Genomic DNA, 26,965 nt, shown 5'->3' on the forward strand with positions numbered 1-26,965 from the left:
AGATAAACTTTAAAGGTTAAATTCATTTCGAATGTGTTTCTCGATCTATTTTATATTTTTCTTTTGCATACAAAATACTATATTTTAGAGAAAATAGAGTAGGATTAGACATCTACTGTTGGCAACAACAACAACAAAAATAAAAATAAAAAGAGAGGTCTAAATATGTTTTCACACAGTTCCAACAAAGATAACATCTATGGTGAGTTTCAGTTTTTTTTTGGTGAGTTTCAGTTGCAACAAAAGAGTAATTACAAAAAACTGAAACTGTTCGGAATTAAATTCTATGTATGTTATAAATAGTGATGGGAAACTTGCATGGCCTTCGCAGATCCCATCACGCCGGTGAAACCCCCAAAGCCACTTACCCACCATCTTCATCTGCACCATCTGGTCCCCAAATGACGTTGGACCCTTATTGCCATGTAGACTGTAGCCTCCGCTCCCTCGCCGGAAAGGCTGAGGGGTTTCGGTCTAGCCGCCGTTGGTGGACTTAATGGTCCAGTTTGTCACGTCAATTGTAAATTCAAGATTTCACACTTTCAACTATTTATACATTTCTTGGATTATTGGTCTTTCTTTTTTTTTTTAGAAAAAGTTATTTACTTCTCTGTTTAAAAAACTGTAATCAGAAATCCAAAATATAATTATCTTAGTAAATCAAGCAACATTTGGATTGATCGGTGTAGTTTCAAAAATTACTATGATGGTTTGATTGATATCACACGAGAGAGCACTGACATTACTGTCTCAAGGTTTTTTTCTTAACTTATTTCTTCATATATATTTTATTTTAAATAATGTTTTAAGAATAGTTTTTCCATATTAATTAATGTTTTTAAGTTTCAATGCAATATTTTATTTGGTGTTTTATGAGCGTTTATAATATATAATATAATTTTTATTGGTTGAATTAGATGCAGTTAATTATGTTTTTTGTGTTAATTATTTGATGAAATCGTTTAGATGCCATTTCATGAACCACAACAAAACAATGTTGACTGGTGCAGACCCAAGCCATGCTTAAGAGTTACGACTCATACGGTACACGTCAGCGACACCATCGCGTTCGCTTCGCAAATATAAATGTCAAGTGGGATACCAATTTTACTGTTTAACTATTTGCTAATATAAATGTCAAGTGGGATACCAATTTGATCTAGTTAAAAATTTTATATAATAATTTTTTTTGTTAGTTGATCAGACCAAAAGACTTGATTTGGTGTACTAGGACTTATAACCATGGGTTATAACTATTGTCGACTATTTCTATCAAAAGATCAAGTAGTTTTTTTTTTATAACACTGATTTATTACGAAAGATCAAGTAGTTAACTCCATCCTTTTTTTTTTCCCTTAGTTAACTCCATCTATTGGTTTCTCTTTATTTATTCTTTTCAGTTTGCTAGTTAGTTTTATCCTTTGTAGCATTCTAAAATAGGGTTCATATGTTCATATACATATAACGAGAGAACATTGTTCATTGGCTTACCATATCATTTATGGTATGCCGTAATTTAAGTAACGTGAAGATAATAAACCCACATCAAGGTTGAACATAAAAATGATAGAATACTATCACTATTCTATCTTCAAGATATATTCCCCCTTCAAAATCTTCTGCATGACAAAGATCGCTTCTTTCGTCGAGAAGAGTTACGAGCTGTAACAAGACCGAAAGATGTCCGAAACACACATGACTTCTCCTCCTCCAAAACACCTTTCCCGTTAAACAACTCCGACGACAAGTACTTTGCCACATCTTCAGGGGTATACCGGACATTCCACCCACCTTCCGTTCCCGCCAACATAGCTGCATTGCTATGAGCGTTGTAAAAATCACGATACACCGGCAACAACTTCTCCACGATCGAGCTTCTCATCTCCTCCAAGAGTGTCTGATCAGGTACGACGCACGCGCTCTGCGACTGGCACGTGCTCTCGAAACATTCGCTGAACTTTTCGAGTCGCATCTTGGCTTCCTCCGGCGACATCTCCTCCGTCTTCGGACACATCGACGCAAGTGGCTCCCACGCGAGCCTTTCGTAACTTCTAGCGAACTGTCCTACTTTCTCGAAATGCCTCTCGATCCACTCATCGCCGAGGAGGTGCTTAAGGCCCGTGGAGCGTGCGCGAGACGCCACGTGCTGGAGGTTGTTGGCTAAGAAGAGGTACTGCATGGAGAAGTCCTTGTACATCTCCGCTTTGCCGTCGATCTTACAGAGGAGGACAAGAACCATCCACGCGAATCGCACCCTCACCTCAGATCCATGATGACATCCATCAGATTCAGAGAGGTTAAAGTAAGATTTTGGAAGCAATGCTTTAGCGGAAGAAGATGATCCTTTAACAATGATATTCACGAGAATGCCACTGTACTCCGCTAGGCGAGAGAGGTGGTCCATGGAGGAGGTAGTCATCGGATGAACACCTCCTCCAGGGACCACCGTCTTAGACGAGTCTTTCCTTATCTCAGACTCAAACTCCACCAGGTGGGATAGAATCGACTCACTGAGCCGGTTAAGCGAGCTGAGAGCTTGAGACCGAACCGCCGACACTGAATGAAACGAGAAGATAGACTCAATCGCCTGTAAATTCTCAGTTATAGTGCCGTACATATCAAGTAAAGTAAAAATCTTTTTAGGGTTCGGATTTTTCTTGTCTCGCACGGCAACACTTTCAGGAAACCCTAATAAAAGCAGAGCTCCTTCTTTAGATATATCTCTAAAACAAGACTCTCTGAGAGAGACAGAGCAGCCTTCAAAGACTTCATCGCATAGTGTCTTCTCCCCGTTGAAGAGTGTCTTCATCGAGACGCTAACCGCATCGATCCAGCTCCTCATCTTCACCTCAACAACCTCGCTTGGCATCTTCTTCACCTTAGACGAGCTTACTTTCTCGACGCCGAGACGGTGTATCCCTTCGTCGACTATCGATTTTCGAAAGCATTTATAAGTACTCGCACACTCTTTCGCGTAGCCTGCCGCGATCATGCACTCGGCGATGGACTTCAGCTCCTTCATAGAGTTCCTGGAGACCTCTTCAACCTCAACGATGGAGTCTCCAGCAAGACGAACGTCCTCGCCGGTTTCAGGATCCAAACGGGCACGGTTCATCGATAGAATCTGGTAGAACTCGCTCTGGAGACGTTTCATAGCGATCTGCATGAGCTTCTGAGCTCTGAGGAGGTTCTCGGAGTTTGGATCTTCTTTAATTAACGTATCCATTGACTTTTGCAAATCTTTGACGCCGTTTATGAACTTCTTGGCTTCTCTCTTGCTCTCGCAAAAGAGAGAATAGAATTTCGTTGTGGAAACGTACTCCGTGTTCCATTTCTCGATGATCTCGGCCGCGTTGTCGATGGTATGGTCGATCTCTGATGAGTCCAAGCCTTTCTTAGGTATTGTGGGAGAAGGTTTCTTTTTGGAATAAGTGATCTTGGAGAAGAAGCTGAAACCGGTTTTGGTTCTCATCTTTGATCAAATGTTGTTGTCTTTGCAAGAAACTTGAAGGGAGAAGAAAAGAGTTTGTTTACATTAAATAATGAAACGCTTTGCCTTGTTTATGGATTCAAGAACAAGGTGGGACCCCTTTTTGAAGAACCTACCACTGAATCCAAATCCAGGGAGGGTTCGTTAGAAGAGATAAGTTCTAGACTTCTTTTTTTTTTTAAGTTGTTACACAACGATAAATTAATTATTCAGGTCGTTAAATCGTTGTGGTCAAAGACGACAGAGAAAATTGAGGAAGACCTTTGATTCATCCTTGCCCTTCACGTGTCATCACATTAAGAACACATTTTATTTTGTTGTAAATCTAGAAAGATGTAAGGAGCAAGAACGACCGCATAGCGCAGTGGATTAGCGCGTTTGACTTTGGATCAAAAGGTCGTGGGTTCGAACTCCCACTGTGGTCGCATTTTTTGGTCTGGTTTTGTTTTTGTTATACATTTGTTTTTATCATGTCTTATGAGTAGCAGTCTGAACATATGCTTGACAAGCATAATTAGGACGTGACAACTTAATTACTCAATCATACTAAGCTTTATTCGACAGTGAAAGCAATTTAATAACACCTTCAGACCATGCGTTCACTCACTCAATACTATAAATAAACACCGCCTTAGGGCATCTCCAACACTACTCCATTTTTGACTCCAAACTCAATTATGGAGTAAAATCTTCTCCAACCCCACTCCATATTCAACTCCAAAATGGAGTAATGGTTAGGGTTACTCCATTTATGGAGTAATCTTACTCATTACTCCATTTTGGAGTTGAACTATTTTTATTTATGAAATAGTCTTTTTAATATTTAATATTTTATTTCATACTTAAAATGATATAATAACATGAAAAAATATAATACTCCGCAAAAAATTATTTAATAGTTTACATAAAATATGCATAAACTCATAAAAGTCAAAAATAATTTAAATAAAATATATTATTATGGAAGATAATCTCAAGTTGTATTTTTAATGATAAATACTTAATTTAAATAAAATATATTATTATGGAAATTTTGTAAACATAAAATAGTTGTGTTAATTGTTAAATTTTTATAAGTTAAATGTATTACTAACAATTATTAACTAAATGAAAAAGGAATATACTTTTTGGAGTAAAAAATAGAGTAATACATTGGAGTAAAACCCAGCTCCATTTTGGAGTTACACCATTTTGGAGTAAAATTTAGAATAATACATTGGAGATGCTCTTAAACACAAATATATTTAGACAATGAACATTGTAGTTTGAGCTGGTTAACTTCAATTTCAAGTAAAATAACAGCATGAATAACACAAGTTAAAATATGAAAGTGAGCAAAAGATAAAATGCAAAGTATCAATAGGAACCAAAATCCATGTTGGTGAAACTGTTTGAGAAAATAGCAGAAAGCCAATAACAAAACAAGTTTGCATCAAAAACACAAAGCAGAAACAGAGTTTCTAGTAGCTAAGACTTAAACTTTGATCGCGTACTTCCTTATTGGGAAATACATCTCCTTCTTCTTCTCGCGCTCTGTCTTCAAAGAGAGCTGCAAGGGAAATCAAAAAGCCAAGAAAACATGTAAGAACACGGCAATGATCGATTGAGTTTATATGTCATCACCGCCAAGAGGCTAAGTTTAAACAAACCTGGTGTTTGGTGAGGCGTCTGCGGATAGCACGGGTCTTCTTGGGACGGAGATCGAGAGGGATGAACTTCTTGTTCTTGTATGCTTCTCTGAGTGCAGATTTCTGCTTCTGTGAAGTCACTGTCAACACCTGAGCTATTGATTTCCTGACAACCTTGCTGTTATTCATTACACAAAAAACACATAACAGTTTCAGATTCCGACACATACAATCAAACAAAAAAACACATTACGAATATAACCTCATTTTCGAATCCTAACCTCCCAATCGACAAGTGTTATTATTAGCTAAAATCAAAGAAACGTACATTTTAGAGAGCTTGTTGGGAGCACCGCCGGTGACTTTAGCGACACGGAGGAGAGCGAGCTCAGCCTTCAGATCCTGAAGCTGATTCTGCAGATCGCTCTTCGACTTGTCCCTCAGCTCGTGAACCTTGATCCTCGCTACAAACACGAGAATCTAATCAGACCAATACGAACAGATTTAATTAGATGATTTCATCGACATACCCATCGTGTTATCTTCACTCCTGTTCCGCCGCTGCTACTCTTCTTTAGCTCAGTGTATCAGAAACCCTAAAAATGGGATTTATATACGAAACAAAGAGAGCGAGAGAGAGAAAACAAAATAAAACCCCTAGTCTCCTTAATGGGCCTAATAAAGCCCATTTCATACGGGTCTTTAACAAACACAAGCCTAACTATACAACCTTATGCATTATGATGTTTAAACCGGTGTATCGGTTTGCTAAAACCGGTTTAAGTTGTTTTCTTTTTTTTTGTCGGCCTACCTAACCTGGTTTAAAGTAGTTATGAGGTTCTTTTCAATTGAATAGTGAGTAAGTCATTTGATTGGTGGTTACTAGATAGTGGGACTCAACATGACACATTGTAAGAATAACATTCTTCTCCTGACGGATGATGTCTCCTTTTGTGGCATGTTCTTGAAATGGAGATTCCCAGGTTCAGCTTCTTGCTACAGTGCAGAAAATGGGCTAAGAGCGATTGGCTTGTGGTTTCTATTGGATTCGTTTTGGTCGTCTTCTTCCTCTCTTTCTTCTTCGATCCCACTGTTCCCTCCATTACATCCCCAACTAATCTGGTCAAACTCAAGTTGTCTAGTAAAGCTAAAGAGAGAGGAGCCTGTACTGTCTCCTTCTTCTTTTCCTTGTTTTCAATATTTGAAACTTCTTGTTTTAAAAAAAATTGAAAAGTTATGTAATTTTGCAGTTTGCTTGGATGGAAGCTTGCCTGGGTATCATTTTGACAAGGGTTCAGGATCTGGCTCGAATAGCTGGCTTCTTCACCTTCAGGTATTCTTATTTTTGGTTGATTTTATTTTTACTTGTAATATATTTGAGTGAAAATGTATAAAAAGGGTGGAGGCTGGTGCAACACAATAGCTTCATGTTCCGCTCGAGCAATGACTAGGTTAGGCTCTTCCAACTACTTTGAAGATGAAGTTGAGTTTCCAGGTGTTTTAAGCAATGACCCATCTCAAAACCCTGGTAGGTGAAACCTATACTTAGCTTCTTCTATACTTTGCTTGTATATGTTCAGTTTTGAATGTATATTAGTCTTTGTTCTTGTAGACTTCTTTAACTGGAACAGAGTTGTGATACGGTACTGTGATGGTGCTTCTTTCGCTGGACACCCTGAAGCTGAATTCAAGGTAATTAAGACTAAACCATTTGTGTCAGGTTCTTCAAAAGATGCATAGTCTCTCATGTTTCTATCTTCTCAGAACGGAACTGGGCTTTTCTTCCGGGGGCAGCTTATTTGGGAGGCTATTATGGATGAGCTGTTGTTGATGGGCATGTCAGATGCCAAACAGGTAAACATCCTCATGATATTTTTATATAATTGCTCGCCTACTTAGGTAATTAATTTGCATCAGCTAGAGATTAATATTTGAGTAAGTGTAGGGCATACTTACAGGATGTTCTGCTGGTGGCTTGGCAACTCTTATACATTGTGACTACTTTCGTGACCATCTCCCTAAAGATGCAGATGTCAAATGTGTTTCTGACGGCGGCTTCTTTCTCAACGTGTATTTTCCCCTAATAAACTGATCATTTACCTGTCTCAATGAGACTATACACCACAGATCTAGAAAGTTACTGCCACTGTGAAAACAGGTTAACAGTGTCTCTTAGTTTCAGTAAAAATATTCTACTTATTTTCAGGCTTGATGTCCTTGGAAACCCAACGATGAGATCTTTCTATCAAGATGTTGTTACCTTGCAGGTTTCCAAATTCACTTTCTGTTAATACTTGAAACCATACTTTTCGATAAATTTTCTTGAATCCTGAACAAGAACTTGTCATGGCTTCTTTGTTTGCATGGTTTTTGGACTGGTTTGTTATGGTTGAATCTAACCAGGGCGTAGATAAGAGCTTGGATCAGAATTGTGTAGCCAAAATGGAGCCATCCACGGTTGGTTTTTGAGACTTGTTCATCATATCTCTTACTCTGTTAATATCTTTCTTGACTCATCATGATTGGTTTTGAGACTTGTTCAGTGTATGTTTCCTCAAGAATTCGTTAGTAACATAAGAACACCAGTGTTTCTTGTCAACGCAGCTTATGATTCTTGGCAGGTTATAACTTTTGGCATGTTTCTATTTGATTCTACTCCAGTTCATGTTTACTAATACCAAACACATATTCAGATTCAAAATGTATTGGTACCAGCTTCTGCTGATTCAGATAAAAGTTGGGCAAAGTGCAGACTCAGTATTAAAGAATGTGATGCTGCACAGATGAATGTTCTACAGGGTAGATTACTTCTTAGTCAAGCTTAATGACTGTTAAGCCAATATACTATTCTTGGAAAGCTTCTCCTAATATTTCTTTCTAAAATGGTTAGTTGCATAAGTCTCTATTTGATCTGCAGGTTTTCGCAGCTCTCTGATGGATGCCATAGGGAAATTTCATCAGAACAAAGCTGGTGGGATGTTCATAGATTCATGCTTCATTCATTGCCAAACAGTTACGCAAGGGACATGGCACTCCCCAACCTCAACAAGAATCGAAAACAAGGTAAAGACTCTTGACACACAATCTGTTGCTTATGGAGCCTTTCTTCTTACAGTTAAACTGATCAGGTTTGTCTCTATTCTGTTTTGTTGTTGGAACAGACAATTGCCGAGTCTGTAGGTGACTGGTACTTCAACCGAAAACTGGTTAAGCTAATTGATTGTCCTTACCCTTGCAATCCCTCCTGTCACAACTGAAGTTCAGCTGAACTTTCCTTGTAGCTGCATTGACCAATCCCTCTGCTTCTCGACTTCTCCCGAACTTTCTTCATCTGATCAGGAGCAGCCGTGTCCTAGAATTCACAATCAGGTTGAGTCTCAAAAGGCATTTCATGTTCTTGAATCTTGAAGCATGAAGATATCTAGAGGAACTCACCTGCTTTGTATAATAAAGTAGCTGATCATAGAGAAAGATTTTATTACAAAAGCAACACAATTAACAGTCCATATTGGCATATTTACACGTTGGGGTCTTCTGAGATTGCATATGTATATATATATTTGTGATCACAGAGCAGCAGATCTTGATATCTTTTTGATATCATAGGCCAAAACCAAAGAAAATTAGTTAAAAAAACGGTTGCAAGTGTGTTTATTTTAGTCAACTTAACAAAAGATTTGAATACGTTCAAGCAAATAGTAGCAAAGGAGAACATAGAGGTTGATGGAAGTATCCATGTTAATGGGGAAAGAAAGCTGAATCTGAACCATTATGATGAGCCTTTGAGGTCGGATCTGAGATTTTAGGGACCATGAACACTTATAAAGAATTTTCATATAAAAAATTTTAATTTAAAGATTTATGTCTATGTATAACTTCTAAAAAATTTGGGGGCCAATGCCGAAATTTTATTGGAATGTGCCCAGATGTGGTCGTGTGGAAACGTTGGAATAGAACTCACTCTTAAAGGTCAGATTGTGAAGGAAAAAAAGGTTAAGAAAACAAATGTGTCGTTTAGAGTTATAAACCATTAATGTTCTTTCTCTCTTCATTTTGAGTGTGGGATCTTATCATTTTGACGTCTTCATGGAGAAAAAAGAAAGCTGGATGTGACGAACCATACAAATGAGGTATGTCCTCTACACGTCTAAAGAAGAATGCTGCGTTAAGGCAACTACTAAAGGGGTAAGATCAAGAACCCTTTCTAAAGAAAAATCAGGGTATTATTTTTAGTAATGTGTTTCTTTCTTAAATCAAACACTAAACAAATACTTGTTTGAATATTTAATCTCGTTAAGAATCGAATAAAATTTTCAAAACTATGAATAATTCCTGATTTGTATGCATCCTTTACGTTACCTTCTCCTAGTTGTAGTTTTACCACATGTATATTGGTGAAATATAGTTTAAGAAATCACGATATATATAGGAAAAAGTCAGAGATGAGATGAGATTTTGATCTCCAAACTCTTTGCTTCCACGTTCTCAATCTCGAAATCGTTGACAATTTTTTTTATAATGATCCACAAAATGTAATTACGTGCCTAAGCATAATCTATGGTTAAGTTGATAAACTAAGTGTCTAATTATATTATAATATATATTTTATTTAAAAATAATGTGCCAACACTCTGTCCTGATGAATTCCTGATCATGGCAACTGATCGAGTTATTCTCATAGACAAGTAGTATTATTATCAATTTATCATATCATTGAGGTCTGTGAAAAATTGAAAATGGTATGTTGAAAATTTCAAAAGATTTGTTCTTTAATTAGGAAATTTTATTGCACAGTTCATGCAATGCATATTGCAACGTAAGCGGCCAGCTGCTCCTTAAGGAATATCTGGTATCTTTTTAGGATATTAATTTTCCATCTGTTAAAATAATAATTAATAATTATGTATTCTGCATTTATACTTAGTCATTTCGATATACAATATAATGTAAATTTTGAATATCAGATTGTTATATACAACGCCCCTTATTATCAAAAGGCTGTAACATCTACTAGTATATGGTTGGGGGCAGATAATAAGATTCTACAAGAAATATACTAGTAGACATCTTTCTATACCGTAATTAGTTACGAGACTGCTGAATAGACGTGTTTTCATATGTACTAAAACAAAGATGAGACAATAATTGAGCTAACCCTAACCAATATAATCATTATCTCTCATCTTGGAAATCTAGTTAATAATGTTCTTAAAAATCGAGTATTACTCCCTTTATTTCACAAAGAAAAGCATTTTGGTACTAGTTTTTTTAATAGTTAAAACTTTTTTTCCACTTCAAATAATTATAATTAGTTTTATTTATCCAGTAGTCATTGTGATACTGCTGAATACATATAAATTTTATTTGACGTTAAAATTATACTGAAATTTAAAATAAAATAAAATATTTTACTGATCAGAAATGTCAAGGTGAGACTTTTTGTAAAACATAGGAAGTATTATTTTGTTTATGATTTTTATTTCTTGAATAACATCTTTGGTTAGGTCATCAGCACATAGATTTGTCTTTTATTTTGTTAAATCATCAGCACATGGATTTGTCTTCCCTAGATAGAAGCTAAATCAAGTTTCCTACAATTCGTTTCTTTGTAGTGACTAGTCTAAACCACACTAGTCATGGGATTAACATCCACATCATTTGACTTTTTGCAATTCCATTTAGTTTAATAATTTCATACTTTTCTGTTATTTTTTTAAAAACCACACGTACCCTTCTCTAAATGTCAACTCCAAAAAAGTTTATTTAATTAAAATAGTGGAAATTTTACCCAACAAAGTAATGTAAAATACAACAACAAACATTATGATTGTCGTTTACAGGTTTTACTAATTCCAATAAACATAATACCAACAGAATAAACCTCTACAAAAGTCAACTCTTTTCATCCTCTTCGCATTAATTTTGCCTCCACAACATAAATACTCAAAACGCTATTCATAATGTCTCCATAACTTTCCTCCTCCAACATGCGACACAACACGCTTCGGCTTCACTAAACGGTGCCGTTTTCTACCCAGTTCACCTCATCCTTCGACAAATGGGGAATGGAGTCAGTGGCTGTTGCACGGTAACCACCTCCGGAGATATTTCCAAGCGATACGACGGCGTACCGGTCCACGACAACCTAGGTCACTCCTTCTGCTATGTCGGGCCGGTTCTCAACGTATCAAGATCTTCCTTCCAACAAGAACCGTCCCTCCGACTAGACTCCATCGCCGGAGCCACCACCACAACCTTCTCAATCTCCGGCGCTTCCGTTAGCGCCAATACTTCAACGGCGCTCTCTGCCGGCTCCCCGTCAACAGACGCGTCGTTACAGGCCTCAGGGTTCGAAAGCTCTAACAGATTCGCTTCCTTGCCGCTCAAGCCCGTCCCGCGTAGTCCGAGTAAGAAGCCGGGTCACGAGTCGGGTGTGTTCGAGCGGCGGTTTTTATCTGGTCCGAACGAAAGCGGTTTGGTTTCAGGTCCGGTCGGGAAGAACAAGAAGAAGAAGAAGAAACCAAAGAAGATCAAATCATTCACGAAACCTAAACCGAACAATAAGTTTCTCACATTCAAGACCATTGTATCCAATATCATCTCTTCTTGCTCTAAGAAGAGCGTGGTTGAGCCAATCGACGGTTCCTATTCATCTCACGAATCTTTAGATTCCGATGAGACCAACACAACTCTGAGAAGCCAAGAAAGCCCTCGAACAACCAAAGAACAAGAAGACTCGGAAGAAGAAGAAGAAGAGAAGTCTGATCAGTCTTCTTTGGAGGAGGAGCCAAAGATACAATGGGCGCAAGGGAAAGCTGGGGAAGATCGAGTACACGTCATCCTCTCTGAGGACAATGGTTGGCTTTTCGTCGGGATTTATGATGGATTCAGCGGTCCAGATCCGCCAGATTATCTTCTCAACAATCTCTACACCGCCGTGCTTAAGGAGCTCAAGGGTTTGCTATGGAACGACAAGTTAGAAGCCCAGGATCTTGAATCATATATAGAAAACAGCGAGTCTCAGATCAAGAAACATAGTACACTCGATTCTGATTCGGTTCATGTAATGAAAGAAGACTATGTTGCTTGTGACTCAAGAAACATAGAAGTAATGAAAGAAAACTGTGTTGCTTGTAACTCAAGAAACATAGCAGTAATGAAAGAAGACTCTGTTTCTTGTGACTCAAGAAACATAGCCGGGAATATGAAGAAGCTGCAATGGAGATGCGAGTGGGAGGATAACTCAAGAAACAGCAATTCTACGCACAAGGAATCTGATTTGGAGATGATTAACCACAAAGACGTTTTGAGAGCTCTTCAACAAGCGTTGAAGAAAACTGAAGAAGCGTTTGATCTGAAGGTGGATGAGAATCCAGAGCTGGCATTGATGGGATCGTGTGTTCTTGTGACACTGATGAAGGGAGAGGACGTCTACGTGATGAGCGTCGGAGATAGCCGAGCGGTTTTGGCTAGAAGACCTGATCTAAGGCAGAGGAAGAAGATGCAAAACGAGCTTGAGAGAATCAAAGAAGAGAGTCCATTAGAGACATTCTTGGTCCGGGACAAAGGATTGAATCTTCTGGTTCCTGTTCAACTTAATATGGAACACAGCACAAACAATAAAGAGGTGAAACTTTTATGTCACGTTTCAAATTGTTTTGTCTTGATCAACAATAATATGTAAACTGATTATATATTTTTAACGTGACAGGAAGTGAGAAGAATCAAGATGGAACATCCTGATGATCCGTTGGCGATAGAGAAAGATAGAGTGAAAGGATATCTCAAGGTCACACGTGCTTTTGGCGCTGGGTTTCTTAAGCAAGTATGTTATTAGACAATTTTCGAAATCTTGTTTCTTTTGGATTCTCATATCAATTAAAATTAGGGTTTATTTGTTATGGACAATGTTCAAGAAATAGCTAAAGAATAAGTAGGCGTTTTACTAATTTTTAAAAAGGATTAGATCAATTGTTTTCGATTATAATCGATTTGTCGCCTAAATGTTGTATAAACAGATTTTTAGAACAATGGTTAGAACCAAGGACAACATGCGGTGCATTTACTAGTAATTTATATGATATAACACATTAATCATTAGGAAACTTTTAGATTTTGGATCCTTTGTATATCTAACTAAAAGGAAAAATCTCTTTCCTCAGCCAAAATGGAACGAGGCGCTTCTAGAGATGTTCAGAATAAACTACGTTGGAACATCGCCATACATCACGTGCTCTCCGTCCCTACACCACCACAGACTCACGTCACGTGACAAATTCCTCATCCTCTCCTCAGATGGATTGTATGAATACTTTTCAAATGAGGAAGCCATCTTTGAGGTCGACTCTTTCATCTCGGCCTTCCCTGAAGGTGATCCTGCTCAGCATCTCATCCAAGAAGTCCTCCTTAGAGCTGCTAAAAAATATGGTACTAACATAGAACTTAACGCAAACGCAGTTTAAGAAGCTAAACGCAGATTTTTAATGAAACTCACGTACAACTTTGTTTGTTTTTCAGGTATGGACTTCCATGAGTTGCTGGAGATACCGCAAGGAGATCGCCGCAAGTATCATGATGATGTTTCGGTGATTGTAATTTCACTTGAAGGAAGAATTTGGAGATCTTCCATGTGAATATCATTAAAATCTTCTTTAACAAACAAAAATATATATTTAAAAAACTTGTCAAGAGACAGACTCACTGAACTTAGATTTTTTGTTCTCCAGTGAGTTTTTGTTATCTATTTGATATGCTGTATTTTCTAACTAAATATTTAGTTTAGTGAAATTGATATATAATGCAAGAAGAGCATAACCATATATTTGGGATAATAAGTTAGACGGTATGTATCTTCTTGCATTGGTCGCTAAGCTATACTGGTAAGCAATTAAGAAAATGCAACTTCTCTCTGTTTTTAATATGCCATATATTCGGCAACTTGTCATAACCATCTCCTAATCATGGAGTTATATAAATATAACCATGATATAAGTTAAACTGTATCTATTCTATTAAAAGGGAAGCAGTCTTGATAAATCTACTTATAAAGGTTGTTTGGACCTTTCTTCTTTTTTATTTTTTGGTCTTCCTTATATATTATATGTTATCCCTATTTAATCTCACTTTGTTATCAGCAAAATAAATATTATTAATTGTGTTTTGGGTATTTAACTTTAAAAAATAATTTAACTGATACAACCCATTATGAAAAGAAAATTATAAATCCAATTAACTTTTGTTACAGAAAAAAAAATTAATCAAATTAACTTTAAACCCTTTTTTACAAAATCCCAAATTATGAAGACCATTTTATACATAAATACATATAAATGTAACATTATTTAAATTGTATGGATTTCTAATAATAAAATATCTGTCACAAACTGATTTTTTTTTAAAAAAAAATGATAATAGTTTGATAGAAAATTAAAAAAGAAAAAAAAATAATACTTGCTTCACTATTTTGGTAGATTGATAATTAATATATTTATAAATAAACTTAACAATATTTGTTAAAAGAAATTTTTTATACAAGTCAAATATATATTAATATATCAAAAATTTATAAAACAAAAACCAAATTATATTTTTTCTCAGTGGGTTAATAACGGTCTTTTTGATTTTCAGATACTTTTACTATACTCATTTTATTATATTCTATTACACTATATATGAGTTACTAGATCTTACGGTTCGACCACAAGTCTGATTCGGATATGAAAACTCAATGAAAACATTGTACCCGACTGAAATAATAATAATAAAACAGTTTTAAATATTTTAGATATCTAATAATAAACATAAATTTATTTAATATTTGAGTTTACGGTCACCAAAAAAATATCTGCGCTTCTTAAACGCGGATCAAAATCTAGTATGTCTTATAATCGGTTAATCGTACTAGTATCACGAACCATAAAGTATAAACTTGCACTACCATTCAGCGCCGAGTGAGAAATGGAGCTAATGGCTTGCATCTCCTAAATCTCGAATATTATTTGTTATTTTTTTGTAAAATCATGCGTAGAATCAGAGGTATTGGCAACAATATAAACCACTTATCATATTCAAAAATATTGTTACTCGGATAAGATTGGGGAATTGTTTTTTTTCCTTCGATTTCTCCCGGCCGCTTTTGGGCGTACCAGAACGAACAAACACTCCACAACTATCGACCCGACATTTATTGAAACGACGTACGAGATATGAGCGGAGAGAGAGATGGAGATCGAGACACGTTCATGGAGAATATTCTCTTTATTTAGCCTATATATAAACTTGGGAGCTTCATCGATCACAAGTTTCATTTGTGATAAAACATTTTATCGATCAGTTTTGTTAATACTCTTGTTTCGTTCTTTCTTTGAATATTCTCTGAGAAAATGTCTTGCTGCGGAGGAAACTGTGGTTGTGGATCTGCTTGCACGTGCGTCAGTGGTTGTTGTGGAGGGCAAGTCTATTGAGCCTCTCTAATATATGTTTTTGATTCATTATATGTGTTTCATTGGATCTTGAACGGTTGTTGTTTCGGTTGTTGCAGTTGCAAAAAGAACCCTGAGTTGGGCTTTTCTGGCGAGACCACTACGACTGAGACTTTTGTCTTTGGTGTTGCACCGGCCATGAAGAATCAGTACGAGGCTTTCGGCGAGAGTAACGTCGAGAACGATGGATGCAAGTGTGGATCTGACTGCAAGTGTGATCCTTGCACTTGTACATGAATAAAACTTTAAAATGGCAGAGATAGTCAGTGTCTTTTAATTAAGTAATAATATAACCCTAATGATGTTTTTAGGTTTCGCTTTTTTATGTTTAATAACGGCTGCATGCAGCCTTGTCTTTGTCATTTCTTTTAGCCGATATTAATGGTCTTAGTTTGTGTGTTTGGTCTGTCTCTGCCAATATGTGACCATCATGGGTCCTTTGTATTTCAGAATGAAGTTTTTTGAAAAAGAGTTTTTTAGTTTCTTGTTTGAGTCTCTTATAAGATAATATAATTCAGAACAAGAGCCTTTTAATCTTTATTTTTTAACTTCATTGTCAAATAGTTTAAATCGCAACTTCTTGTCATTACTAAATGATTTAGATATGGTATGAAAAAGTTGAAACATGATGATGATGTCAACGGGCCAGAACATCAACTTGGTAAATTAATCTCTCTCTAACCATTTTCTTGGCACAATCTTGGTAATTAAGATCTCTCTTTACTCTATTGACAATGTTTTTAAGCTGTCAAGCTTTTGTTGAATTCCAACTGGTAGATAAAATAGGCAATATCAAAGCATTAGTAGATTCAGAATGATAGAAGTTATAATAGTTCTTAGACTAAATCCAACACTAAAAAAGCCAAATAAAAGTCTGTAATGTATACAACTTAATAGAGAGCTTGCAAAATCTGCCTGAGTTTTCCAGTGATGCCTCCAAGGCCAATAGAGGTGAAGAAGTTGATGGAGAACCTCATGTTCTTGGGATGGTCCTTTGGGAAGATTGGCTCAAAAGTCTCCTCCATGGCTGGATCCTGAAGCTTTTCATCCAAACACCTTACCCCCAACTTCTCAGAGAGTTCTTGAAAAAGAATCTTCACAAAGATACGAGAGGACGTAGTCGTGTCTTCCTCAGTTAACTAATATTACCAAGAACATCCCACAGAAGAGCATCTGTGGCTAGGATATGAGCAAAGAACATGGCTACAATCCTCAGCTTATTGGTCTCAAGGCGATGAAGTGTAACATATTGCTGCACAAACAGATTCTTGAAACATTCTATGTAAGCTTTGCTTTTGAGGCAGAACCTGTGTGCTAAGTGACGGGAAAACGGCTTATTCATGCCCGAACTAGGGATTGCTGAGAAAATACATACCTCAACTTTTACTGCAAGTCAAAACATACCTACACTAATCAAAAATTTAAAATTCATGCCTGAATTATGGATCGATAAAAAAATACATACCCCAACTCTTATTGCATGCCAAAACATACCTTAACTAATCAAAAATTTGAAATTTATGCCTAGTCTTTAGAAGTCAACGCTAATTTCAATCTATACTATTATTTGCGAAGTAAATTTTCGCAACGGAGCTCTCACGTTAAAAATTAGAGTAGCTAAAATCTATGTTACCCCTGATAAATTTTTATATATATTCTATTATATAATAAAATGAATTTTATTTGCGAAGTAATTTTTCGCAACAGAGCTCTCACGTTAAAAATTAGATTGGCTAAATTCTATGTTACCCTTAATGAATTTTTAAATAAAATGAATTTTATTTTAAAAATCTTATATATTTTTTTAAAATAATTATGATGATTCTTATATATTATGTTGTTATCTTAAAATAATATTTTACTATTATAAAAGTAAAAAAATTAAAAGAAGTTATTTTTTACAATATTATATTTAAAAAAAGATAATTATTATATATACAAATATATCTTAAAATCACTTCTTAGAAAATATCCTTATACAAATATATTGCTCCATTAATATTTACTTAGATATTATTTTTATCTTAAATTTTAACTTTCAAAATAGTAAAATATTATTTCAAGATAACAACACAATATATAAGAATTATCCTATATTTTTAAGAAAATATAATATTGCAAAAATCATGTCTCTTAATTTTTTTTACTTTTACAATAGTAAACTATTATTTTAAGATAACAACACAATATATAAGAATCATCATAATTTTTTAAAAATATATAAAATTTTTAATATAATTTTTTTTATTATATAATAGAATATATATAAAAATTCATTTAGGATAACATAAACTTTAGCCACTCTGTTTTTTAACGTGAGAGCTCCGTTGCTATAAAATTATTTCAAAAATAATAGTATAGATTGAAATTAGCGTTGACTTCTAAAGACTAGGCATAAATTTCAAATTTTTGATTAGTTAAGGTATGTTTTGGCATGCAATAAGAGTTGGGGTATGTATTTTTTTATCAACCGATAGTTCAGGCATGAATTTTAAATTTTTGATTAGTGTAAGTATGTTTCGACTTGCAGTAAAAGTTGAGGTATGTATTCTCTCAGCAACCCCTAGTTCGGGCATGAATAAGCCGTTCATAGAAGGAACGGTAAGTTATCTCCTCAATGCAACATTCCAAGATCATAACGCATAGCTCCATCTCTTGACCTGGTTTGATTCTGAGTTGGAGTGGTCTGTGCCCTGCGTCCTCGCAGTTAAGACTTGACGTGATTGTTTGGTAGATTTTCCTCCTAAGACACAAGATCAGTTTCTGTATGATCTTCTTCTTCTGTATCTTCTTCCCCAAGTATCTTCCTTTTGAGCTGCTCGTACTTCCTCTCGTTTTGGTGGAACTCAGGGTCGGGTTTGAAGACGTCTAAGGAAGTCTCAGGATCGATTTCATCAAAAAGAGAGATTATATGCGTTACTTTCTCGTCAAGTAAATCTAACTCAGGACGAGTGGCTTTGTGATTCTCAAAGTTGATACTAACCAAAGACTCAACCAAACACTTAGACGTGTACTCCAAGTCACCTTCTTGAAGAATCCCTCTAAAGATGTCGAAAACTCTTGGAGACACCTCAAGAAGCGTGGCTCCACACTCTTTAACAAACGCAACAGCAACCTCAACGGTGTCTCCACTAGGCTCACCAAGAAGCATGTGGAGAAGCTCGAGTGCAACAGTCTCTCCAGCTACACGCTGGTTCACGAGATGCGCAAGAAACCTAACCGCAGCTACAAGTTTCCTTCTATAACCTTTTGATGGAGCAAATTAATTAATTTAATCTTGACTAAACATGATATTAAATTAGTCAAATAAATCTAATATTGCTAATTGAACATCTTTTTGTAGTTTAGACTCTCATTTGCATAAAACCTGAGGCATTTTTGCAGTTTTGAATGACTGAAAGTGAAACTGATCTCCATGACATTGTGTATTATTTTGGGTATTAACACTAACCTAAATCATGTAATGTCTAGGGGATTAATTGGATTTAATACAACCTTAAACGTTAACCCTATAAAATAAAAAAAATACTAAAAAGCCAATATAAAACATCAGCCTATCAAGAGAATAATATATATCCTTTTTAGCTTGGGAGTTGAGAATCTCTTCCATCAAGCAACTTTATCTTTCTCAGGTGATTTGGTTTCATCATCAGCCTTCTCTGCCTCTGGACTGATGAACTCGAGCTGTCTTGACTTGAACACAGCTCTTCTTTTGGATCCTATCCGGTAAGGGGGAGATATATAGTAAGCATTTGTTCCATTGTTCTGCTTCTCTTCTTCGTCTTCTTCACGATCAGGGCTCACCTTTTCGTCAACAACCTCTTTAGCAGCTTCTTCTTCATCTGTTTTGTTGTTATCAGGAGCAACAACAAATTTGCGTGGCCTTTTCCTGATAATAGAAGGCATGTTTGGGAATGTTCTAGCAGCTTCTCTCAAGAAAGACTCAAAACTCGTTGGACCTGAACCGTAGTTGTACTCTTTTCTACAAGGTGGCGGTGGTGTGAAGAAGATAACAGGTGGTGTGCTTGGACTGCAACCGTATTCATAACCGTACATACGCTGCTTATCCTCTTCTGACGCCACGTAATGCTCTCTCTGAGGCTTGTGGTAACGTTGATAACCATTCTCTGGGTTATGCAACTGAGGAGAAGAGCGAGTGTACTCACTAACACTGGTGACTGGTGAAGCAGCTACTAATTCTTGGAGCGGAACAGAAGAGTTTAACTGGTATTTTCCTTCTTCATCAGTTTTTTTAAACTGTGTAGTTGCACCATCGAGAACACCATTCTTTGCTGATGTAGTTACTGCCATCACTGGCTTGGCAGGAGTGGGCTTGGTAGTAGCATACTTGGGTGTTGGTGGTAAGCCACCATTAGCTGAGAAGAACTCTGACTTCTTCTTCAATGAGCTGTTCCAATGGTTCTTTATCGAATTGTCGGTTCTGCATCAAGTTTTTTAAGTAAACCCTTTTCATTAAACCAAGAAGCTAACTGATGCAGATAGATATTTGGAAATACCAATCAAATGTTACGCTCTCTTTGTTCTTTGTTTTCGGTAGATCTATATATATCTCAACCAATGTAAAAAAAATTAGTTTATTTGTGGATTCTAAGACTAAACAACAAGTAACCTTGTATTCTCAAAATCAACGGACTACTAATTCTATCCTTTAAATCTTCTGTTACATCACTAACCCTTGTATAGAATCCTAACAGCATGCACCAAAACAAAGTACATACCTGCCAGGTAAGACCTTAGCAATTTCAGCCCATTTGTTTCCATAGATAACATGAGCATTCAAGAGAGCTAACTCTTCTTCTGGGGTCCAAGCCTCCTTGTTGATACCAGGATTCAAATGGTTGTGCCACCTGCATTACATATCACAAACACACACATTGAAGCTTCCAAAATGATTTGTTCATTATGAATTTAATAGCTACCTCTCTCTACATTGCTTCCCAATTCGACCTGGCAAAGACTGTGATATAAGAGACCATTTCTTAGCCCCATATTTTTCAACAAGCTCAACGATTGTCTCATCCTCCTGCAAGAAAAAATAACTTTCAAGCTCTTACATTCACCAAAAAAAAAAAAAAAGAATCAGAAACATAACGGAACCTGTTGCGTCCAATGTCCCTTGTTAAGGTTTGGATCCAACACTTTCTGCCACCGGTGCATGCATTGAACTTCAGTCCTACCACGGAGAAACTCAGCTGCAAAAAAATAAAACCAATTCAAAAACAACAAGAACAGTTCATAAAGACTACATAGAACAAGAAGCATGGAACCAATAGTCATTTACCTACTTTCTTCCAGGACTTGGCTTTAAACCTACAAACTCCTTGTCTCAATATCTCATCCTGTAATAAAGTAAAGACAACTCTCATCTCAATTCAAAAACTAGTGATCCACCACAAGTTTTAAGACAGATACTAAACCTCTTCCTTTGTCCAGCCGCCTTTGGTTCGCCTCATAGGACCACTCGTCCTCCTGGCATAACTTTTAAATCATTACAGAAACTTTAAACAAGACAAAAGTGATCACACACAGACAATAGAATGTAAGAATGTAAACAAAAAGAACCTATGCCTTGGAGATACTGTAGCAGGACTTGGAACAGCACCAGGTGACTTGAGGAAGCTACTACTACTGCCTTCAGACACGGAAGAGGGAGAAACAGCTGTTAATTGCTTACTCTCTATACACTCATCCTCCATTTTTTCTTTTTCCTGAAGATCCATTTTACTTCCATGAGAACAACATTCAGACAAAACACGCAAGCAGACAGAACCCAGATCTCAAAAAAGACAAGAACTGAGTAAAAAATCTAGGCTTTATAACAATTCTAATAACGTAAACTGGTTATCAAGAAGCCCTAATAGAATATGCGTCAGTTTCAGACCTAAACAAACCGTGAAGTCACAACTTTCACCACATCTGATCACAGGAACAAAACCTTAAGCCCTAATTTGCCCGTTGAAGCAGAGAGACTTTGGATCCAAACAGAGCAAAAAGACAAAACAAAAATATTATAACGAATACTTCTTCAGCTGACCTCACCGTTTACCTTATTAGGTAAACCTATTTTCTATCTCGGCCGGTTTATTCTTGTTGTTAAATCAAATTCACTATTTCTTCTGTTCCAAAATGTAAAATATTTAAAAGATTTTTTTTTATTTTTAATATATAAAATGTTTTCATACGTTCTTGATAGTTTTCACTTTTATTTAAACACGGTATAGCCAATAATATTTTATAGTTTATTTTATAATTAAATAATTATAAAATTATATTTTGATGATATTTTTGAAACAGAAAATAATTTTTGAGTAATTTTACGTTTACCTAAAACAGGAGTATTATTTAAAAGGTAAACAATGTTCTACATGGAACTTTGTTTCAGAAAGCATCAATATAGTCCAAGATCATAACCATCCTCCTCTTCTTCATCTTCCTCTTCATAGAGTTTTTCACCGTCTGGAAAATCTGTGTTTATGTCATATGATTCTACATAGCCTTCTTGATCCTCTTCTGCTTCATCTTCTTCTTCATTTTCACCATCCTCTTGTTTATTGCTCTTCACTTCCTTCTTCTCGTCCTTCGTCTTTTCCATGACTGTCTCGGTTCTTGAAATCTTGGCTGGTTTCTCAGTTGGCTGAAATGAGCAGAAGAGTTATACAAAGCTACAGACTCATATACACAACCAAAAAAAGTGATGGTAATTAAGGAAACAGAGGAGAGACTAAAAAGACTTACAGATGTATCAAAGAGCTCGTCCAAAAGATCGTAGTTGATTAACCCACTAAGCCTCTGCAAAACGTCAAGATTCAACTTAAAGAAGAGCATAAGCATATATTTTATGGACATGATTGTGTACTTTCAGTTCCGGGATAGTTCTAAAGGCATCAAAAGAAGAGACATTTTAACCTTTTTATCAAGCATTCTGCGAACAGATTCCGTGGCTGTGGCTGGTGGAGGTGCGTTCTTTTCTTCCTCAGCTCTTTTTTGTTGTTTTTCCTATGTGGAGTTAATAGAACCAGAACTTGATTGAGTGAACCATATGTCATTAATCTCCATAAGTCAAGATAACTTGATACCAAATGAAATATGGATGAATCCAAATCAATAAGCTCAGGAACATAGTTGCAACAAATCTGAAATGGAGAGTCACCTTTCTAGATTTTGCTACGGCAGCTCTAGAAGCCTCAACAAGCTTTCTTGCATGTTCTGGCAAATTAGAGCTGCTTGCGTTTAAAGCATCATTAGCCGCCTTCAGAGCAGCTTCCTTATCTGCTTGCTCCTACCAAAAACAATTATAGTTTTGTAAGATTCTTATGTATGTGACAACTGATAAAAGAATCCACAGATGATATAGCCACAGAAAATCACCTTAATATATTCTTTGTTCATTTCTTCCCATACCACCTTCTTGTAGCGCCTTTCCTCCTCGTTGTTAATGTAGCAATCCACCTGAGTAACAGTCAAATATTACGACCAAGATCAATCTAACATACGAAAATGTAATATAAACTAACATAAGAAAGCGTTATTATTGCCCACCTCAGTATCACTGACGTCAGAAAAGTTGCCTGATTCATCTGAAACTTCACTACCATCCTCATCTTTTTCTCCATCACCTTTCTCTGTGACACAGCCCACAATAAAGATTCTTAAGAGCTCAAACGTTAGCAAACAAAGTTTAATCTGATTTAGATAGCAATTGCACACTCACCTGAACATGGTTTTGCACTTTTGCTCACACTGGAGTAGACTGGTTCTCTCTTGGACTGCCAAAGGAAAAATATTCAAGCATAAGATTCCACCAAAGAAGAATTGAACAAGCTTGGTATACATACATGTGTCTTTATTAGCAAGAAACACTAAACTTACATTTAGTTGTTCATCGTGGTTTAGGCTACTAATCCCTCCTTCGTTTTCTTCTCTAGCTGCTTTTTCTTTTTCCATTCTCTCTTTCTCTGCTCGTTGGAAAGCAGGAGGATCCGACCCACCAACAAGTCCTCCGGAAACACTTATGAACTGCAAAAAATATCAGACTGTTAACTCTCATAGCCATTTGCTACGGTTTCAGAATCATGAAAAGAGACAAAATAGGCATAAAACCGGAGACTTACATCACGGTAACATTCCTCACATAGTCCATAGTTAACAGGCTTACTATCCTGATGCATACAGTGCACAGTCTCTTTGCTAGATGTTTGGTTCGTGGCAAAAGATCTTTTATGCATTTCCCTTTCTCTCTCTGAGAGCTCCTCAACCTAGCCGCACATAAAAAAAACGGTGTCAATATACATATAGGGTACAAACAAGAAAAGCCTAAAGATAATTAAGGAAAACATTATCTAAAACACCCCATAAAACCCTAAACACTCAAAGTCAATCGGTGTTTATCAGATAATATGAACAGTTAGCCAACAATTCGACCAGTAAAAACTCTTTAGTCTTAAGTCTTAACTCACATTTAAACTTCCAGCCTCAGTATCTCCAAACTCATTCAACCTTTTTGTTAGAGTTGCTTCACATATATGCACAACCCCTACCTGAAATATTAATAAAAATTACACCATATCAGCACTAAATTTGTTAAATAAAAGTGCTAAAACGTCTCTCCACTCATCTTTAAAACTACTTTTTTTTGTCTAAGCTAATCATATCTTACAATATCTGTCTTAGAGCACTTGATACCATGGGCAAGCGCAGCTGTGTAAAGTGCTGCTCCGCATATTCCACTAGGTTTCCGGCCAGTCTGCAAGGCATAATGGACAATAAATAACGCTAAGATGAAGGGTACAGCGATCAACTAACAAAAAAAAGAAGTCAAACCTGTATCCAATCTCTCTTCATACTAGCTATAATGTCTCTAGCTGTTCGCATGACCTCTTTATCTTGTTTGCCTTTCAATAAGGCTGCAAGTGTGTGATGTAAAGAGTAAGCTGGGTTAAGTACTGCTCTATATAAATGTTTGTTTCTTAGCTGATGTTCAAAGCAACTAACGAAATAGAACAATAGTACATTTAGCATCAAACAATACAGAAAAGAATTGAGACTTGAAAGAAAAACATAGAAAAGAATTGAGACTTGAAAGAAAAACATACTTACCATTTGAGAACCGAGGAATATAGATTGAAGGATCAACAAGCTTTTCATAATTCCGGTTTTCAGTAAGGTACAGCATTTCACAGAGTTGCAAGTACACAGCACCTAACTCATAACTAGACAAGAATTTTATGAAACAAAAACATCAAAACCTATATTACAATGGAAAGAAAGAGGAACAGCATGGAAATGAAGAAGAACAAAAACGCATCTTACACGCTAACTCGAAGGTAGCTTGAGAAATCTATAAGAAGAAACGGGACGTTCTTTTCCCTAGAGATGAAGAAAGGTTTTGGTCAAACATAAAAAATGGTATTTTAAAGAAGAACCAGAACTTGGAGAGCACAAGATGGGTTACTAAGAACCTAACCTGCAAGTCAAGTAGAGACAGGAACACTGTACTAGTTCAGTTCTCCGGCCCTTAGTGAAATTTTGCTCAACTGACATCTTTCAGAAGATTAAACTGAGTTAAAATTTGGGCAAAAGTCCTAACAAATTAATATAAACCAAAACATACAGTAAAGAATCGAGTAGCCATGTCAATCAGATCATCTCTCTCATCACCAAGTCCCAAACCATCTCTCAAATTCATAAACTCATCTCTAGCTGCAAATAAGAACCAAGGTTTTGGTCAGAGTTGCATTAACGTCAAGTATCCAATAACGCAATGGTTAATGTTAAAATGAGACTACACCAACTAATCAATTATTGAACTAAAAAGTTTGAAACGCAATTAAAGAGAGGGAATTGCATCATTAAGCTGAATCCAATAGAGCAATTCAATCAAACATAAGCGAAAGCAGTAGAGTACATGTGTAAAGTTGAAGTACATACCTAGTCTAATTCTCCTTTCACGTGAGCTAGAAACCCCACTTTGAACACTTCTCACTACGTTACCTGACGCTTGACTCTGCAGTTACACAATAAGTAAAGGCAAAAGATCAGACTATAATAGAGTCATAGGAACATACTGAAACTAATAACCGTAGAAAGTTGCTAACTTTTCTCACACTAACCCCTAGAGAACATCAAACAAAGCACAGATTTAAAAATAATTCCAAGATTCTCCGACAACCAAATGAGACAAGAGAACATACGACACATTCCTTAAGTCTTAAAGAGCTGCAAGAAAGAATGAAACTGATTCTTACCTGCCCAGCAGCATTCTTAACGAAAGTGACTTCAGTTGAAAAGTTGAAATTTTCCAATATCCTCCCGCATTGATTACACGCCCTTGCAACGTTAACAAACACAAAGTTTCACACTTTGAAGCTAAGAAGACACAATAGTGAATAATCACAAACACTTACAGTGCACCATCGTAGGGGCGTATCCCGGAGACGCTCTTCCCACAATGGTTACACCACACCATGGCTCCCTCCCCCAAACACAGATAAAGCTACTAACTTTGCTAATCAATTGGATCCAAAACTCTTCAATCGATTTCAAACTGCAGCGAAATTTGGTGTTAGCGAACGTGCGAGAGAGTGGAGAGGATTAGGGTTTAACGGTGTGTGTAACTTTATATAACTTACCAGTTATAGCTGAGGCTGCGACGATGGCTGAAGAAGGAGAAGGTGGGAGATGTGTTTGAGATATATTTCCTCTGATAGGTTGCTGCTTGGGATCGAACTCGGGTCCCTAGGAGTTAAGCAAAAGTTCGTGGGCTATTTTTTTTAGATAGAGTTGACTTTATATACCCCTCAAGTACTGCTTCATAATCAAATTGGCCCCAAACGTTTTCGGTTTTTCATTAAACCCCCTAATTTTTCAACGTTAATTACTAAACCACCCTACAATCGAATATGTTTATTCATCTGGTCCACACTGGTTGCTACTGCTAAACAGAAACTGAGAAGAAAACCTGTGAAATTGTGATACCTTTGAATTGAAAAAAAAAATGAATCTGAACGGTCTTAATATAAGCATTAACAATAGGAATAAAGATTTTAAATTATAAAAAAAACAGAAATTTACCGTTACATAAATATTAGAATCTTCACAGTGAAAGTATAAGTCTTGTATGAAAATTTTAAATGTTACAAGACAACAAAAGCATAAAGTTTAGCTTCAAGTTATCGTCTATGGTGTTGGTCAAAGTAGTTTCACAGGTTATTCTTTCTTCTCAGCTGCAGAAGCTCTGAGAAGAGGCTCCAAGAGCTTGCTTGCCACATCAGGAGGCAACTCGTCTTCACCAGGAAACAAGAAGCCCTTTCTCTCTGAAAGAAGAATGTTCATTGTAGCAAACACTC

At 36.4% G+C, this 26,965-nt stretch overlaps 6 protein-coding genes, 1 non-coding gene and 2 pseudogenes across 8 annotated transcripts; 4 read left to right on the plus strand and 5 right to left on the minus strand.

The window, feature by feature from the left end:
* Window positions 1–267: 267 nt before the first annotated feature.
* On the minus strand, window positions 268–4,109 carry LOC106443984 (exocyst complex component EXO70H1). The gene has a single exon (XM_013885526.3). It carries the CDS (start codon window positions 3,470–3,472, stop codon window positions 1,610–1,612), a length of 1,863 nt encoding a protein of 620 aa, XP_013740980.2. The 5' UTR covers window positions 3,473–4,109; the 3' UTR covers window positions 268–1,609.
* Window positions 3,841–3,915, plus strand: TRNAR-UCG. Its single transcript has one exon. It is a non-coding gene; the product is annotated as a tRNA-Gln (tRNA).
* A 721-nt stretch (window positions 4,110–4,830) lies between the features above and the next one.
* Window positions 4,831–5,859, minus strand: LOC106439191 (60S ribosomal protein L35-1). The gene is made up of 4 exons (XM_013880585.3): window positions 5,649–5,859; window positions 5,447–5,582; window positions 5,140–5,296; window positions 4,831–5,039 (listed from the first exon to the last, which is right to left on the minus strand). Exons 1-4 carry the CDS (start codon window positions 5,650–5,652, stop codon window positions 4,965–4,967), a joined length of 372 nt encoding a protein of 123 aa, XP_013736039.1. The 5' UTR covers window positions 5,653–5,859; the 3' UTR covers window positions 4,831–4,964.
* A 170-nt stretch (window positions 5,860–6,029) lies between these two features.
* On the plus strand, window positions 6,030–8,689 carry LOC106439192 (pectin acetylesterase 5). The gene is made up of 12 exons (XM_013880588.3): window positions 6,030–6,283; window positions 6,369–6,451; window positions 6,517–6,646; window positions 6,731–6,810; window positions 6,883–6,972; window positions 7,064–7,188; window positions 7,325–7,385; window positions 7,522–7,575; window positions 7,662–7,739; window positions 7,812–7,917; window positions 8,036–8,181; window positions 8,280–8,689. The coding sequence occupies exons 1-12, from the start codon at window positions 6,088–6,090 to the stop codon at window positions 8,373–8,375; spliced, it is 1,245 nt and encodes a 414-aa protein (XP_013736042.2). The 5' UTR covers window positions 6,030–6,087; the 3' UTR covers window positions 8,376–8,689.
* A 2,364-nt stretch (window positions 8,690–11,053) lies between these two features.
* LOC106439193 (probable protein phosphatase 2C 36) lies at window positions 11,054–13,982 on the plus strand. Its single transcript, XM_013880590.3, has 4 exons — window positions 11,054–12,745; window positions 12,830–12,943; window positions 13,281–13,545; window positions 13,636–13,982. Exons 1-4 carry the CDS (start codon window positions 11,177–11,179, stop codon window positions 13,749–13,751), a joined length of 2,064 nt encoding a protein of 687 aa, XP_013736044.2. The 5' UTR covers window positions 11,054–11,176; the 3' UTR covers window positions 13,752–13,982.
* A 1,428-nt stretch (window positions 13,983–15,410) lies between these two features.
* On the plus strand, window positions 15,411–16,082 carry LOC106386474 (metallothionein-like protein type 2, MT2-18). Its single transcript, XM_013826316.3, has 2 exons — window positions 15,411–15,568; window positions 15,659–16,082. Exons 1-2 carry the CDS (start codon window positions 15,501–15,503, stop codon window positions 15,834–15,836), a joined length of 246 nt encoding a protein of 81 aa, XP_013681770.2. The 5' UTR covers window positions 15,411–15,500; the 3' UTR covers window positions 15,837–16,082.
* Window positions 16,083–18,152: 2,070 nt separating this feature from the next.
* Window positions 18,153–19,021, minus strand: LOC106442165 (annotated as a pseudogene).
* LOC106439196 lies at window positions 18,793–21,858 on the minus strand (annotated as a pseudogene).
* Window positions 21,859–21,900: 42 nt separating this feature from the next.
* Window positions 21,901–26,437, minus strand: LOC106439194 (transcription factor IIIB 60 kDa subunit). 2 transcript variants are annotated; one of them, XM_048776344.1, is made up of 20 exons: window positions 26,249–26,437; window positions 26,024–26,146; window positions 25,865–25,946; window positions 25,548–25,623; window positions 25,231–25,319; window positions 25,084–25,160; window positions 24,930–24,986; window positions 24,717–24,829; window positions 24,441–24,523; window positions 24,277–24,363; window positions 24,077–24,157; window positions 23,732–23,875; window positions 23,490–23,636; window positions 23,332–23,386; window positions 23,160–23,242; window positions 22,989–23,069; window positions 22,771–22,899; window positions 22,527–22,616; window positions 22,356–22,409; window positions 21,901–22,254 (listed from the first exon to the last, which is right to left on the minus strand). In XM_048776344.1, exons 2-20 carry the CDS (start codon window positions 26,083–26,085, stop codon window positions 22,009–22,011), a joined length of 1,836 nt encoding a protein of 611 aa, XP_048632301.1. In that variant the 5' UTR covers window positions 26,086–26,146; window positions 26,249–26,437; the 3' UTR covers window positions 21,901–22,008. The 2 variants fall into 2 exon arrangements, with proteins under 2 accessions (XP_048632301.1, XP_048632300.1); XM_048776343.1 differs by having other exon boundaries at window positions 26,024–26,163; window positions 26,249–26,382.
* Window positions 26,438–26,965: the final 528 nt, after the last annotated feature.

This window comes from Brassica napus, chromosome A3 (genome assembly GCF_020379485.1).
Source record: "Brassica napus cultivar Da-Ae chromosome A3, Da-Ae, whole genome shotgun sequence".
Taxonomy (NCBI): Eukaryota; Viridiplantae; Streptophyta; class Magnoliopsida; order Brassicales; family Brassicaceae; genus Brassica; species Brassica napus.